The sequence below is a fragment of the Natrix helvetica genome (assembly GCF_964273705.1).
Source record: "Natrix helvetica genome assembly, chromosome: 4".
NCBI classification, from domain to species: domain Eukaryota; kingdom Metazoa; phylum Chordata; class Lepidosauria; order Squamata; family Natricidae; genus Natrix; species Natrix helvetica.
In genome coordinates this window covers 125,012,252-125,026,014 of record NC_138550.1, presented here as the reverse complement: position 1 = coordinate 125,026,014, position 13,763 = coordinate 125,012,252, and the positions used below count along the sequence as shown (strand labels likewise).

General features: G+C 40.2%; 1 protein-coding gene across 2 annotated transcripts in view; it reads left to right on the top strand.

Moving 5' to 3' along the window:
• Window positions 1-10,231: 10,231 nt before the first annotated feature.
• The window catches only part of LOC309391720 (ras-related protein Rab-10-like), a 29,662-nt gene continuing 26,130 nt past the window's right edge, over window positions 10,232-13,763 (top strand). The window contains exon 1 of one of the 2 annotated variants that reach the window (XM_081952387.1): window positions 10,232-10,591. In XM_081952387.1, the coding sequence (XP_081808513.1) occupies window positions 10,441-10,591 (151 nt within the window). In that variant the 5' untranslated portion in view covers window positions 10,232-10,440. The remainder of the gene's footprint in view (window positions 10,592-13,763) is intronic. The other variant, XM_081952388.1, reaches the window with a different exon arrangement.

Here is a 13,763-nt window from a genome sequence, read left to right as displayed (position 1 = left end):
TCTCTGCTCTCCAACTCCGCTCTGTGGAACCTGCTGGAACTTACCCCAGGCCGCGGCTGGAGTTCCCTGGCTTTGTTCGCTTGGAGCTCGCTGTGGGCCTGCAACAAATTCAGATATGTTTTCCGGACCTTGCGGGATTGAGCTGGCTGTGGAAGGAGTGAATGTTTGCTCCTTTTGGGTAGGGCCTTGGCTGCTTCGTTCCAGAATTTCATCTGGTGCCCTAAGGTTGGAGTGGGAGAGGCGACCACGGAGTTGGTCAATATGCCTCCTCCAATTTCTACCATCCTCTAGCTCTAATAAATAAGAGCGAGGCCCGGTGATGCCTATCACTGTAGCAGGAATCCACAGAGTTCCCCTGGTATAGTTGTGGGCGTACACTGAATCCCGTATGCTAAAGTTTTGAATCTTGCTTGTGGTGTCTGGGGGCGATGTGGCAGAGTAGTTTGGGTGTAGCCGGTGGGATCTTAGACGGCGACCCATGAGAAGCTCGGAGGGACTTCTCCTGGTGGTGGCGCTTGGCGTAATATGTTGGATTAGTAAATAGTGACCAATCCGTGTGTGTCAATCACCCGGGCCCATTCTGGCGAGGGCTTTTAGCTGATCGCACCATTATCTCCGCCTGACCATTGGAAGCCGGGTGGAATAGCGTGACCAGGGCATGCCAAATTCCCTGGGTAGCTAAGTAGGTCTCGAATTGCATTGCTGTGAATTGGGGCCCATTGTCTGAGACCAAGACGTCGGGCAGGCCGTGCATGGAGAAAAGTCTCCATAGGACTTTGATGACCGCCTCTGCCGTGGTAGAGGTCATCAGGGCTACCTCTAACCATTTTGAATATGCGTCCACAACTATGAGGAACATTTGGCCATGAATGGGGCCTGCAAAGTCAATGTGCATCCTAGACCAGGGTGCCTGAGGGCACTCCCACTCCTTAGCGGGGGCCTCTGGGGGAGCTGGTCTGGATTCCTGACACAGAATGCAGGTAGCCACCCACTCTTCTATCTCCCTGTCCATGTTAGGACACCAGACATAGCTCCTAGCCAAGGATTTCATCCTGACGATGCCAGGATGCCCCACATGTAATACCTTCAATACTGCCTTTCGCAGTTTTCCTGGAACAACCACCTGGTCCCCCCACAGTAAACAGCCCTTGATTACCGACAACTCATCTCGTTTAGTAAAAAACATTCTAAATTCGGCCCCAACAGGCCCCTTGGGCCACCCCCTCCACACCGTTCAGAATCTGCTTAATAGTAGAGTCTTTAGCAGAAAAACGGGCAACGTCATTGGACGAGACAGGTCCAGAGTCCAGGCAGTCAATAAGTAGGACCGGTGTCTCGGGAGTGGGGTTGGCCAGCAGTTCAGGCAGGGGACAGTGGCTTAAAGTGTTGGCATGTCCCAACTTTGTCGCCAGTGTTAGATAGGGCAATGAGAAGGCAGACACTGGCTTAACACAACAACAGCTCTTTATTGCAACAGTCAAGTATGTACAATCCAGCAACTGTTCGGTCTGACAGCTCTCCTTTTATAGGGCGCTGTCAGACCTCTTAACCAATCATATTAAACCTCTGTTCCCGCCGGAACAGAGGAACAGAGTGGAAACCATGGTAGCTAGTGTTAATATCTAACAATAACAACAATAACAAACAAACAAAAACTGTGTGTTTCAGCCATTTTACTTGGATGCATCCAAGAGAACCATCCACAGGCTCCTACCTGTCAGGTGCAGTAATCAGATCCACATAAGAAAAAGTTCAAGTTGACTACTTTATTGTATTCTACCCCAGTACAAGAATTTCCCCAGACTTGGGAACAAACAGATAAAATTCCATGAAACTTGGGGGGTGGGTTCAGTTCTAGATCTCTTGCAGTTGTGCAGATTCGAGGCTCACTCCCCGCTTGGTCCCTTCTTCTCCCAGGAGGGGAGTTTCCCAAGACTACCTCAGGTTACCTCACCCTTGGGGGAAACAGCCAGCTCTTTACAGCATTCTGGAAGGCTAAAAAAATGGGGGTCTGTTAAATCTCAGAGGGAAGTATGTTCCATGTGGGGGCTGCTATGGAAAAGGCACAGTTCCGCCTCAGAGATGGGACCTGGAGGATACCCACTGTATCCAACCCAATTGGGTGGGATTCTATGACCATTCTAGGCCATATATAGGGCCTTAAAGTTCTTAACAATCATTTGAATCACCACCCGTACAAGAAATTTCTTTTCCAATTGAAGATGTTACATGCTCATCTTATGAATTTGCTTCCTTTCCTTCTTCCTGTCCCTTGAGAAATTATTTCAATCACAGAACAGTCTGCTAAAGCAGTTTTATTTTTATTACAGATTGTGATGTTTTTGTAAAGAGGCCACCATTAAGAGCTGGCATGAGCCATTTTAGCTGAAGCAAAGAATTTGTGCGTTATGAATCACTCTCCTGTCAAGTGATTAACATTAGGAATATCACTCTGCTCTGCTAAATCATTACATGCATTTTGATTTGACAGAAATATAACTGTATGTCTTTGAATTTTGAACCTTAGTCTTATACAATATGAAAAATGAACCCCTCTCACCCCAAAGAATTAATTTCTCCAACTACATTAACAAGCAGGTCTACACACTTTCTATCTTTAAGGCTCCTATGCCTGACTGCATTTATGCTCTCATTTAGCATCTCAAAATGGGCACTTTCTTTCAAGAAGGATTATTGCATGAATCACCTGCTTAGTTAATCAGACTTATTAGCATACTGTCATCCATTAATTGCAATATAGGCACTATAGTTTTCCTTGTTTTCCTTGCTGCCTTCCAAATAGAGCTCTTCAAGTTTGCAAAGACATTTGTTGCTTTCTATCTTTTGCAAATTATAATATTTAACAATACAGCATGGCATCTGTGATAGTGTTGACTAGAAAGATGTAATTGTTAATATGCTTCAGCCCATATTTAGTCCATCAGCTTTCCTAATAATTTATTAGAAAACCTTGTAATTAAAGTTCTTAACACTGCAAGGAGCCTGTCTGGACTCAAAGCTATTTTCCAGGCATTTCTTTCATATGCCAACATAAAGATATGGAGATAATAATGCATTTATTTTTCACATGTAAGTAATTTATATTAGGTGGATTGAAGCTAACATCCAAAGTAGGAAAATTTACTGTTCAAAATACAATTTTACTGCTCACAAATATTTTAGGTTGATATTATTATTCACAAGAGCATAGCCTTAGAATCCATTTAAGATGCCTGGTTGCTTGGAATTATCCTTTCATTTGGTAATCATGCATTACAAACCGGAAACATTCTTCTTTGAGGTGATTCCAGAAGTGGTGAGGGAATAAAAGATGAGAAGAAAATGATCAAACTCATGCTTGCAGTCCTGACTTAAAATTATTATGGAGAATATCAACTTCTCATATTCTCCCTTCTAACTGCATGAAATCAGCAACTAGTTTATTGGCGTCAGCTCTTTAATGAAGTAATCTGATTTTTCTGAGAATTCAAGAGCCACTTCTAATGTCAGGTCTTGATACTTATGTTTTTCAAAAGAATGTAGAGAAACCAGATAGAATGTACTACTGTACGTAAAGCAGCGTGGCATAACTATTGCAAAGTCAGATTACAAACTGGGAATATTCTTCTTTGAGGTGATTCCAGAAGTGGTGAGTGATTAAAAGCCTGAACTATTCTCAAAAACCTTTGACAGAATAAAGAAGGGCGTCCCTCCACCCCCTCTAGGTATTTATCACTTGATCATTTATAACAAAAAAAAAACCGAAACTCCTAAACCTCCCCTTGAGTAGGTTTAGGGCAGGGACTGTTTCACACTCAGCTTGATTATGCAGTGAAGGTAAAGAATAGATTTCATGGACTAAATTTGAGAAGTTGAAGAACTCTTGACCGAATTTCATGGAATTATTAAAGTAAGCATTCCTGATGTCATTAGAGATGTAACCGGAGTGCTTGAAACACTAACAAATCCTCTAATAATGCATGTATAGCCACAGATTATTTAAGAATTATCACAAAATAGTTGGAGAGATTAGATTTGATAAATAATACATGTATTTTCAATTTACAAACGTTCATTTAGTGACCAAAGTTACAATGGTACTGAAAAAAGTGACTTAAGACCATTTTTCACAAATAAAACCTTTGTAGCATCCTCATGATCATATGATCAAAATTCAGATGCTTGGCAACTGGTTCACACTTATGTCTGTTTCTGTATCTCAAGGTCATGTGATCCCCTTTTGCAATTTTCTGACAAGCAAACTCAATGGGGAAGCCAGATTCACTTAACAACCGGGTTACTAACTTATCAACTGCAGTGATTCACTTAACAACTGTGGCAGGAAAGGTTGTAAAATGGGGCAAAACTCACTTAACAAATGTTTCACTGAACAACATAAATTTTGAGCTTAATTGTGCTCATAGGTTGAGGACTACCTGGACTCTAACCTGAAATGTATGACATCTTATTAAAGAGAAAATAAGCAAAAAAAAGTCCCAAAGTCCAAAAGGAAAAGGAGGCCGAGCGGCTGTCACAGATATATTAAAAGTAGAAGAAAAGTTGAAAGCAAAAGGTAACAGAGAGGAAAAAAATTCTCGAGCTAAATATGGAATTCCAGTGAAGAGCAAAAAAGAGGCAAGGAGTTTATATCTAAATAAGCTATTCAAAGAATTCCAAGGTAGTAATCAAATGGGAAGGACAGGATGTTTATTTAAGAAAATTATTTAAATCAAAGGAATTTTTAATGAAAACATGGAAACATAAAAGAAAGCAAAGTTCCGTTGAAGAAAGAAGATATAAAAGAGCAATAGCGTGATTATATGGAAGAACTGTGCAAAAACAGTCCCAAAATCTATGATACACACCAAGACTTGATCACTGAACTAGAACCAGACATTCTGGAAAGCAAAGTTAAATGGGCCCTAAAAAATATTGCTAACAATAAAGCTGCAGGAGCTGATGAAATACTAGCAGAATGGTTTGAAGACTTAGGCAGTTAACATGCTACTTGTCTGGAAGGAAGGAAGGAAAACACAGCAGTGGCCAAGAGACTGGAAATGATCAATTTATATTCCAATATAAAAAAGGCAGTGCTAAAGAAAGTTCACACTACCAAACAATTGTATTTATTTCACAAGCTAGTAAGAAAGTGGTCAAGAATGGGAAATGCCAGATGTACAATGTTGATTCAGAAGAGGCAATTGTACCTAACGGTGCATTTGATGGATAATGGAATACCTGCTGGATAAAGGAAAAGGCAACAAAATTCCTAAAAGATGTTTTTGCTTTTCCAATTATATTAAATCTCTATGAACTGGGGGCCAGATACAGATTTCTGATTGCAGCCTGGAGCAATCAGGATATTTTAGATGGCAGGATCGATAAAAATGTTTACTATCATTACTGCATATTACAATTTTGTTTATATCCTTGAATTTCATTGAGTTATTTCTCATGTTTAAGGAACACAGATCTTATGTAGACCAATAGGTTGATATTCCTGTGGTTCTTATCCAAAGACCAGCGGCCAGAGAGTTTGGATGATAGGGAGAATGGGCTTCAACTCAGTTCTGGCAAGACCAAGGGAAGTCCATGTTTGACTCTGAATGGGGTTACACTCCCCAAGACACAAGTGAAGCAAAACCTATGGGTTTTCCTGGGTTCACAACTCTTGCTCAAAGAACAGGTGGCCTATGACTGGGAGCCCTGAAACGCAAGTATGCCAATTGTGTCCCTTTCTGAATTGGAAAGCCTTATGGTAACCAATGCCTTAATCACCTCCCCTTTAATTTACCATAATGGGGCTGCCCTTGAAGAACTTCTTGGAAACTGCAACTGCTCCAGAATATATAGCAGCCTGGGGAACATCTGTGATACACTTCTATAAAACTGCAGTTCTTCAAGCTTTATTGGCTTCAAGTGGGCTTCCAGGTGCAATTTAAATTGCTCATTATTACCTATAAAACCCTGCATAGTACCAGGCCAGACTACTTGTAAGATTGCCCATCTCCTATTGTTTTTGCTCACCTCACCAAAGCCAACAGGTTGAGCAAGTTTCCGGTCTCTGCTATCAAACGATGTAATTTTGGTGGATCCAGGAGTTATGCTTTCTTGGTCATAGTGCCTGCTCTGTGGAACATAGACGGCCCCAAACACACCAGCCTTTTGCAAGGCACTAAAGACCGGATTGGTCCCTAAGGCATTTGAGCCAGGAGGTTAAGTGGGCTCCACTGATTGACTGGCTTTATTGTTGGGTTTTTTTTCCTGTTTATAAATTGGGAATTAGTCTTTTCTCAACTCCATATGTTATGTGGATAGTAAGCTTTTAATTCCATTTGGGAGAGACAGCTTAATTCTTTTTATGCTGCCCAGAGATGGGTAGCCATATAAATTGTTTAAACCAACAAATACAACGATGATTATATTAAAATTAATTAAAATCCTGGTGAGAGAGGTGCCTGTTGGCTCCTGCTTTACCGGCAGTTGATTCTATAGCTTGGAAAAAAGCAAATGACTCTTTTCCATGTGTTGAATTAATAAATCTCTGACAGTGGAGGCATCTTCAGAAGGCTCGCTCTCTTACAAATCTTAACACTTAGACATGTTTGTAATACACGATGTGGGCCTTCAAACAGTCAGGTCTTAAGACATCTAAGCAGTGGTGGGTTCCTAACGGTTCAGACCAGTTCGGGTGAACTGGTAGTGGTTTGGTGACCTGGATCGCTGGCAGCAACCCAGGCCTGCCACACCCCCAAACCAGTTCTCCAGGTGGCACGGCAGGTACCGCCATCTTGTTTTTTGCTTCTGCACATGCACAGAACAATTTTTATTGCACTGTACATGTGCACGCAGCACGCCCAAGAGCGAATCGACAGTTGCGACTGCTGGAATCTACCCCTTCATCTAAGATCTAAAGATTAATATCAGTAATTTAAATTAGGCCTTCCAAATAAAGTGGAAATCAATGGAGATATTTCAGGAAGGAGTTATTATTTCTGTGTTTTGAACTGACCAGCACCTTGCTACTGTAGCATTTCTTGCTACTTTTCAGTAACCTTTTAAAGTTGTCTACTGTACGTGTTTCTCTTAACATGTACATGTTTATAAATACTTTTCCCCAATATGTTGCATTTTGTATATATATGTTCATATATAGAAACATTTCTATGTAACAATATGTAGATGACTGCACACACATTTTTATTAGAAACCTATGTTACAAAACAGGAGAAATCACATTTTAATTCAGATATTAGTATGAAAGTCTGACATTTGCTAAGGTCAAATTAAAATGTGAGTTAAACCACTGACTCCAACATACTGTATCAGAACTATAGCTATCAGAACAATTTAAAACATAGGAAGTAGGAAGAAGGATCTAGAAAGGCTAATAATATTCTGAAACCTTTTAATATTTGTTGGAAGAAAAATGGAAAGAGTGTCCTCTTGTGGGTAGGAATATGAATAAAATGAAACAGTAATAATTTTAAGTGAAGGACTATTAAAAACATACATAACAGTTTTAAATGAAGCAAGTTTGTGTCTGACATCTGACTAAATATTTCATATAGAATTAATAACTGGAACTGTACAACATACAGTTAGTAAATAATCCATTTAGTTCCTGCCTAAAATATTGTTCCTCTTTTCTGCTTCTTGATAGGTTTTCCCCATTTTTTGACCACCAATATGCTACAAAAGATATCTCAGCCACTAGTAATTCACATTTATTGAGGGGAAAACAGAATAGCTGTTGCCAACTTCTGATATACAGCTCCAAACCTACTGACTCCAGATTTTATTATTTAAAAGACTTTTTCCAATAGATTTTAACAAGAATTAATAAGAAAAAAATGTGAGGTTACAACAAGCATGAACTCATTGGTACATTTCTGAATCTTATTTAGTACAGTTTAATTTTTTGCTCTCTTCTTATGGTTATTTGTCTTTAGATGAGGACTTTAGAGTGTTTCAGTTAGAAGTCTCTGGCCTGTTAGGCAGCAGCAAAAGCAGCAATTTTTGTGACCTCAAAATGCTAAGCAGAATCACATTTAATTAGTACTTGGATGGAGGACTACCATGAAGTAGCAGAACTGTAGGCTACAATAGAAAGTCACAACAACCCAGAAGAAGGAATCACAAACCAGTTCTATATTCCTTGCCAAGAAAACGGATGGCATGTACATGTTATCAGGAGTTAAACTTGATTCAAGGAGGCGCAAACAAACTTTAGTGCTAAGCAGATTATGATAATAGCAATTAATAAGTATAAAAGCGAGCTAAAATCTGCCTCTTCTCCAGGACCATGATCCTAATGAGACAAGTCTATCTCCATGAGGGCACAGGTGCCCAAAGTGGCATGCGGAGCCATGTCGCCTGGCATGTGCGACGTTGCCCGTTCCTCTTCTGGGTTGGCGTGCATGCGCACACGACAATCAGTTGCCGTTCATGCGTGCAGCAATGCCAGAAACTGGAAGAGTTTTCTGGCATGAGCATGCACACGGCCATCTGATCGTCACATGTGCATGTGTGCCAGTAATCGGAAGACTAGCTTGGCATGCATGCATGCTCCAGAAACAAAAAGTTCATTTTCTAGAGCCCGCATGCCCCCTGGGCAGCTCCTCTTCCGGGTTGGAGATGCATGCTCCCTTTTCGGCACTCGGTGCCAAAAAGGTTCACCATCACTAGTCTATATCCTCTAACCTTTGAAATTAACCTTCTTAAAAATTTTCTGTTGGACAAACTTGGGAGTTACCAAATTCACTACATATAAAATAATTTTCCCTTTTCGACAAACTACTGCTTGATGTGACATTTGTAGCTAAGCTGTAATACGTATCCAGGAAGTTCTTCCCCTGTTTGCACATACATAAAGAAAAATTCAGCTCTATTGTATAACTATTTTTCTTTGAGCAAGATTGTTATTTGCAGCTGAAGACTCCACCAGAGCTCCTGGGTTAAAAGGAGTTTTTACACAAAGAGGCTGTACTTTTAATCCCATGTTTAAGTGACAAATGGGGAAAGCCAAACCTTGATGTCCTGCTTCGGAGCTTCTCCAGGCATATAGCTGGCCTCTTCTTTCCAATTCATTCCTGCCCTTCCAATTCATTTATTTCATATAATTAATTGCCTCCTCTATTTTCCATCCCCCATAATTGTGAGCAGACAATTTAAAGTTTCCCACCAGCAGCTCTCTCTCCCTATCTCCCTCAGTCACCTTTTTCACATTCTTCTCACTTAGTGCAGAGTCAGTTCTTTGGTAGGAAAGTAAAGATTTACACAACTTTAAATTGGTAACCGCTGACTGATTAGTAGTACCTTTTACGTGCCCTGCAAGGTCTTGTGCCTTCAAGCATCCTGTCTTCAGTTCGTCTAATACTGCTCTCCATAGTATTCAGTCTTAATCTATAGAATAGAATCTGAACTCTTTAATTTGAGAGGAGGATATTCGTTCTTCCCCATTCTGCTCCCAAGCCCATTATCAAGATGTGTGCCAAGGCAACTTACTTTCCCTACTGGTGCTGGCATGGAATTTTAAAATTGAGATTGTTCTGCATTTTATTGATGCCAGAGTTTAACTACATATTTGTATAATTATATTGTGTCAGTCCCTTTGTAGCTGTTGTTCTTCGACAAAACACGACATAAATATTTGATTTTGGGGAAAAAAATTCATACTGGTTATTCTCATATAGATTCATTTTTAAAGAATTTCCTCAACAAGATCGCTGTTGGCACATTTAATGAAAATGAAAAAGGCCTATAGCTTTCCCCTAACCTGACAGACAAAAAAGAAAAAAAAATATCAGACACCTGGTCGGAATAATTAAAGATGATGTACATTAATGTTCATGTTTCATCAACTGCAGAAAATATTTGAAGGAAATCAGTGCACTCTAGTCTCCTTGCATCTCACACTAACAAGAGGGGAAAGCCAACAGAGTTTTGCTGATGCCAAATTACTAGTAAAAGCAATGCAAAAAGATAAATCACGCCCTGCTCTTCTGGCAGGTTTTGGGTGCTTATAATTAGAGCTCCACCACAAGTACCCAGTTCCTGCAGTTCTCCAATAGAAGGGGTGAAGGAACTTCTCTGGTGGACTTTGTTGAATGACCAACTTGCGGCTGCTCTTTCTAAGGGTTTTTCTGCTGGGAACAGGGAAGGTACCGAGCGCCCGTTGAGCAAAAAAGGGGAAGGAACTTCGTCAGCTTACCCGCCCGCCCGGCATGTAGACAAAAGAGGCGCATTGGAAACCGGAACAGCCCTTAAAACCCAAACTCTGAGAAGAAAGCGGAGCCCAGAGAAGGAAGAGCAGCAGCAACCGGCGACACGGGGTCGAGGCTTTGGGAGCCAATCGCGCCAACGCTGTAAGGAAGACCTCCTATCCAGCGACTCCGGCTAAGCCAGCTTCGAGCGACGCCTGCCTATCGCTGGTGGGCCATGGCTGAGAGGACAGGCTGCGAGGCGCCCAAAGCGTGCTTGGCCAAGATAGTGATGGTGGGTGACTCCTTCGTGGGAAAAACCTCGATCATGAGGCGATACACCGACTTTTGCACCTTTGCGCCGTCGTCTTCCTATGTCACCACCGTCGGTGAGTAGTACACGCGCCCCGACGGCGCCCGTTTCCTGTGCCTGGTGGGCCGGAGACGCTCGCCGAAATTACACTGGGCGAGCCTAAGCCCCCTATTTCCTTCGAGTATGCGGACCTGGGTTCATTTAGCCAGCGAAAGTTGCACTCGCCCTGTCCCGCCCGCTTTATTTCCTGGTAATCATACGCTAAAACACACACCCTCAAAGTCTATGGAGATTTTCAGTCATGCTTGTCCCAACGGTGCTTTTTTCCCCAAGAGCAATTGGACTTCCTAGTTGTTCTCTGAATACGTTTGGGTTCTCATCCAAGAGCTGAAGAAGCATCTTGGATGAGAAGTGAAACGTCTTCAAAGAAAAACCGGAAAGTCCCATTCACCTCTTGAGAAAAAGCACCTTTGGGATACACCCTAAGATATGGTTGCTGCGGAGATTTCATTCCGTCAACTTCTGCAAAGTGTGAAATTTAACGAATTTGCACTTGAAACCTTTGCAGATCACACACATCACACTAAACTGTACTATGGTTTATGTATCTGATTTGATATACCGCTAGTCTGGGTTTGGCTCAATGTATGAACCCAGACACGGTGGCTAGTAAATCATAGTTTATGATTTAGTTCCGGACATTAAATAAGGAAACCATGAATTCACTTTGAGGGGCATTGTTACCATAGAACATCTTCCAGCATCACCCAGCCTCCAGGCAAACATAAAGAGTATTCCCATTACAGGAGAAACCCTCCTGTGTCATTAGTGGGGAAGGTATCCCTGGGTGAACCCTTTCATCACTGTGTATACGTAATCAACAAAAACATTAAAATCCCTCCTCTGTTGCCTTGGATGTACTTTGTGCCTCTGCATCCTGGTAACTTTATGTGGAAGTGAATTGCAGTCGTGTGCACATCTTTTTTTGGGAAGAAAGAACCAGGGTCTGAGTAACTTGTAATGTATGACTCTGTGTATAAAACTCTTAAGGCAGAATGTGATCTTTTGGGCTTAGAGGTATTCAAATTCAGCCAAATGTGTTATGCAAACCATAACAAAATGCATCCTGTGGACATAGCCCACAGATTTTTACTCAGGTAACAACTGAAAGCCTAGGGTCAACTGCTTTCGTTGCATACAATATAACATATGGACTATGTTTTCAGGATATGTTAAGCTATAAATTTCTGTTAACAAGCACAGACTACCATTACACATCCACCTAGCCTTTTAAGTGAAGCCTCCGATTTATCATATCATCTGTAGTGAAATGGATGTCACCTTTGAGTTCCAAACGCAAGATTTTGTCCCCAAGCTTCATCCTAGGTTATAAATTCCATTTCAGTTTTACTCAAAAGTAGGGATGTCACATACAAGTGGGGATGGATAATGTGGGTGTAGAGGGGTGCTTAGTGGTGTAATATTCCATTAGCTGAATTTTATAACTTATCATTTCATGAGAATAAAGTCATAATTACCGTATGTTTGAACTAAGCATAAGTCTGTATTGTGAGGCAAACACATTTTCTCCTTTCTGTTTCAATGTTGAAACTAAAACTCTAAATTGTTTAAGAAGGGAAAAGTATGACCAGTCTATTTTCTACATGTGTTACGTAACCCTGTGTTGGTGAGTTGTTGTAAACTGGGAAATTACATGCTATTTTAAAAGAGTTTCAAAAAAAATGTCCTGTCTTTGAAGACAATATATTCAACATTTTGATAGTGATAGCTGAAGAAGGAAAGATAGTGGATAAACCCTGGTAAGTGCAATTATATATGCCTACAGATAGGATTATAATTGATATGGGAATCTTAATAGTATGAGAGAGTTAATTGTAACTATTGACCATAATCCAAATCTGAATTGGTTATGCTTGTTAAATTGATTATGCAAGTCTAAGTCTGTCCTTCATTGTGACCATGCAGTTTACAAATTCTTTATGCACGTTTATATGAAACATATATGGAAACCCTTTCATGTCTTTAATGGCACAGACATATACATGAAATGATTCACTCAATTATAAATTACACTAAGTACTCTTTAGTCTCATTGATTTCCACTTGGCCATCAAATTGAATAAATTTTTATGAGAGCTAGATGAATTAAGGCTAGGTTCTGCTCATTATAGTCAATCACATCTGGAAGTTTACTGTTAAAGAACCTATTGCCAGATCATTGATTCTAGAAAGGAAAGTGTCGGGGAGGGGGGAGTAGGCCCACCTTCTGGAAAAAAAAGGTGGGGAAAGGCAACAGGAATTCATTGGCAGTTGGTTCTATGAAAGAGGAAGAGATTTATTGAAAACCAGGCTGTACATTTATAGAGATATCAGTGTATTTATTCTGGCAGAAAACAGATTAATAGAGGAAAATAAACTGGTGTACCTTTAAGTGGCTTCTCATGTATTTGACTTGAATTTCAGAAAAATGTATTTTATGCGCCACCAGGTAAAATGTATAATAAGTGGGTCGAATTAGGCACAGGCTATACTTTTAGATGCCACGCTACCCACACTGGAAGGTTTGCAACACAACAGTCATATTAATACAAAACAAATGTTTGGAATATTCTCGTTTCCCAAATAACTCGATACAATGTTTTTAAAATCATTTATAGAAAATGGTTGTACGCACATTTATTTGATTCTCATACACATAACAATTTAACAGTTCATATTTTTGAGAAAACATTTTATTGATATTTTTAAGAGAATAAAAATATGCCAGTATTGTATCTGGAAGCTGGAAGAATATCAGTTTTGGATTCTAAGATTGTGGGCTGCCTCTGCTACAGGAGAAGGTAATGTTGGTCTTGTTTTCAGACAGAAGACTGTAGTTAGTTAGGTAATGTGCTAGAGCCACACTTTAAGCTAGAACAAAAGTATTTTAAATTTATTTTAGATGTAATTAAAATAACATTACGACAAATATGATTTTAAATTCTCTGTGCCTCTTCTGTACCAAAACAATGTTATTACTATTGCCCAGATTCAATTTTTCATTAAAGATAGGGCAAAACATGATCCTTTCAGAATGTTTTGAAAGCAAAAATCCTTTTACGTGTTTCTGTTTTGAAAAAGATAAAGTCTATATCAAAATAGAGGGAAATGCATCAAAGAAGAAAGAAGGTTTTGTGCATGGATGAAAATTCAACAAAAGATTCACAGTAGGAGAAATTTTCAAAAAG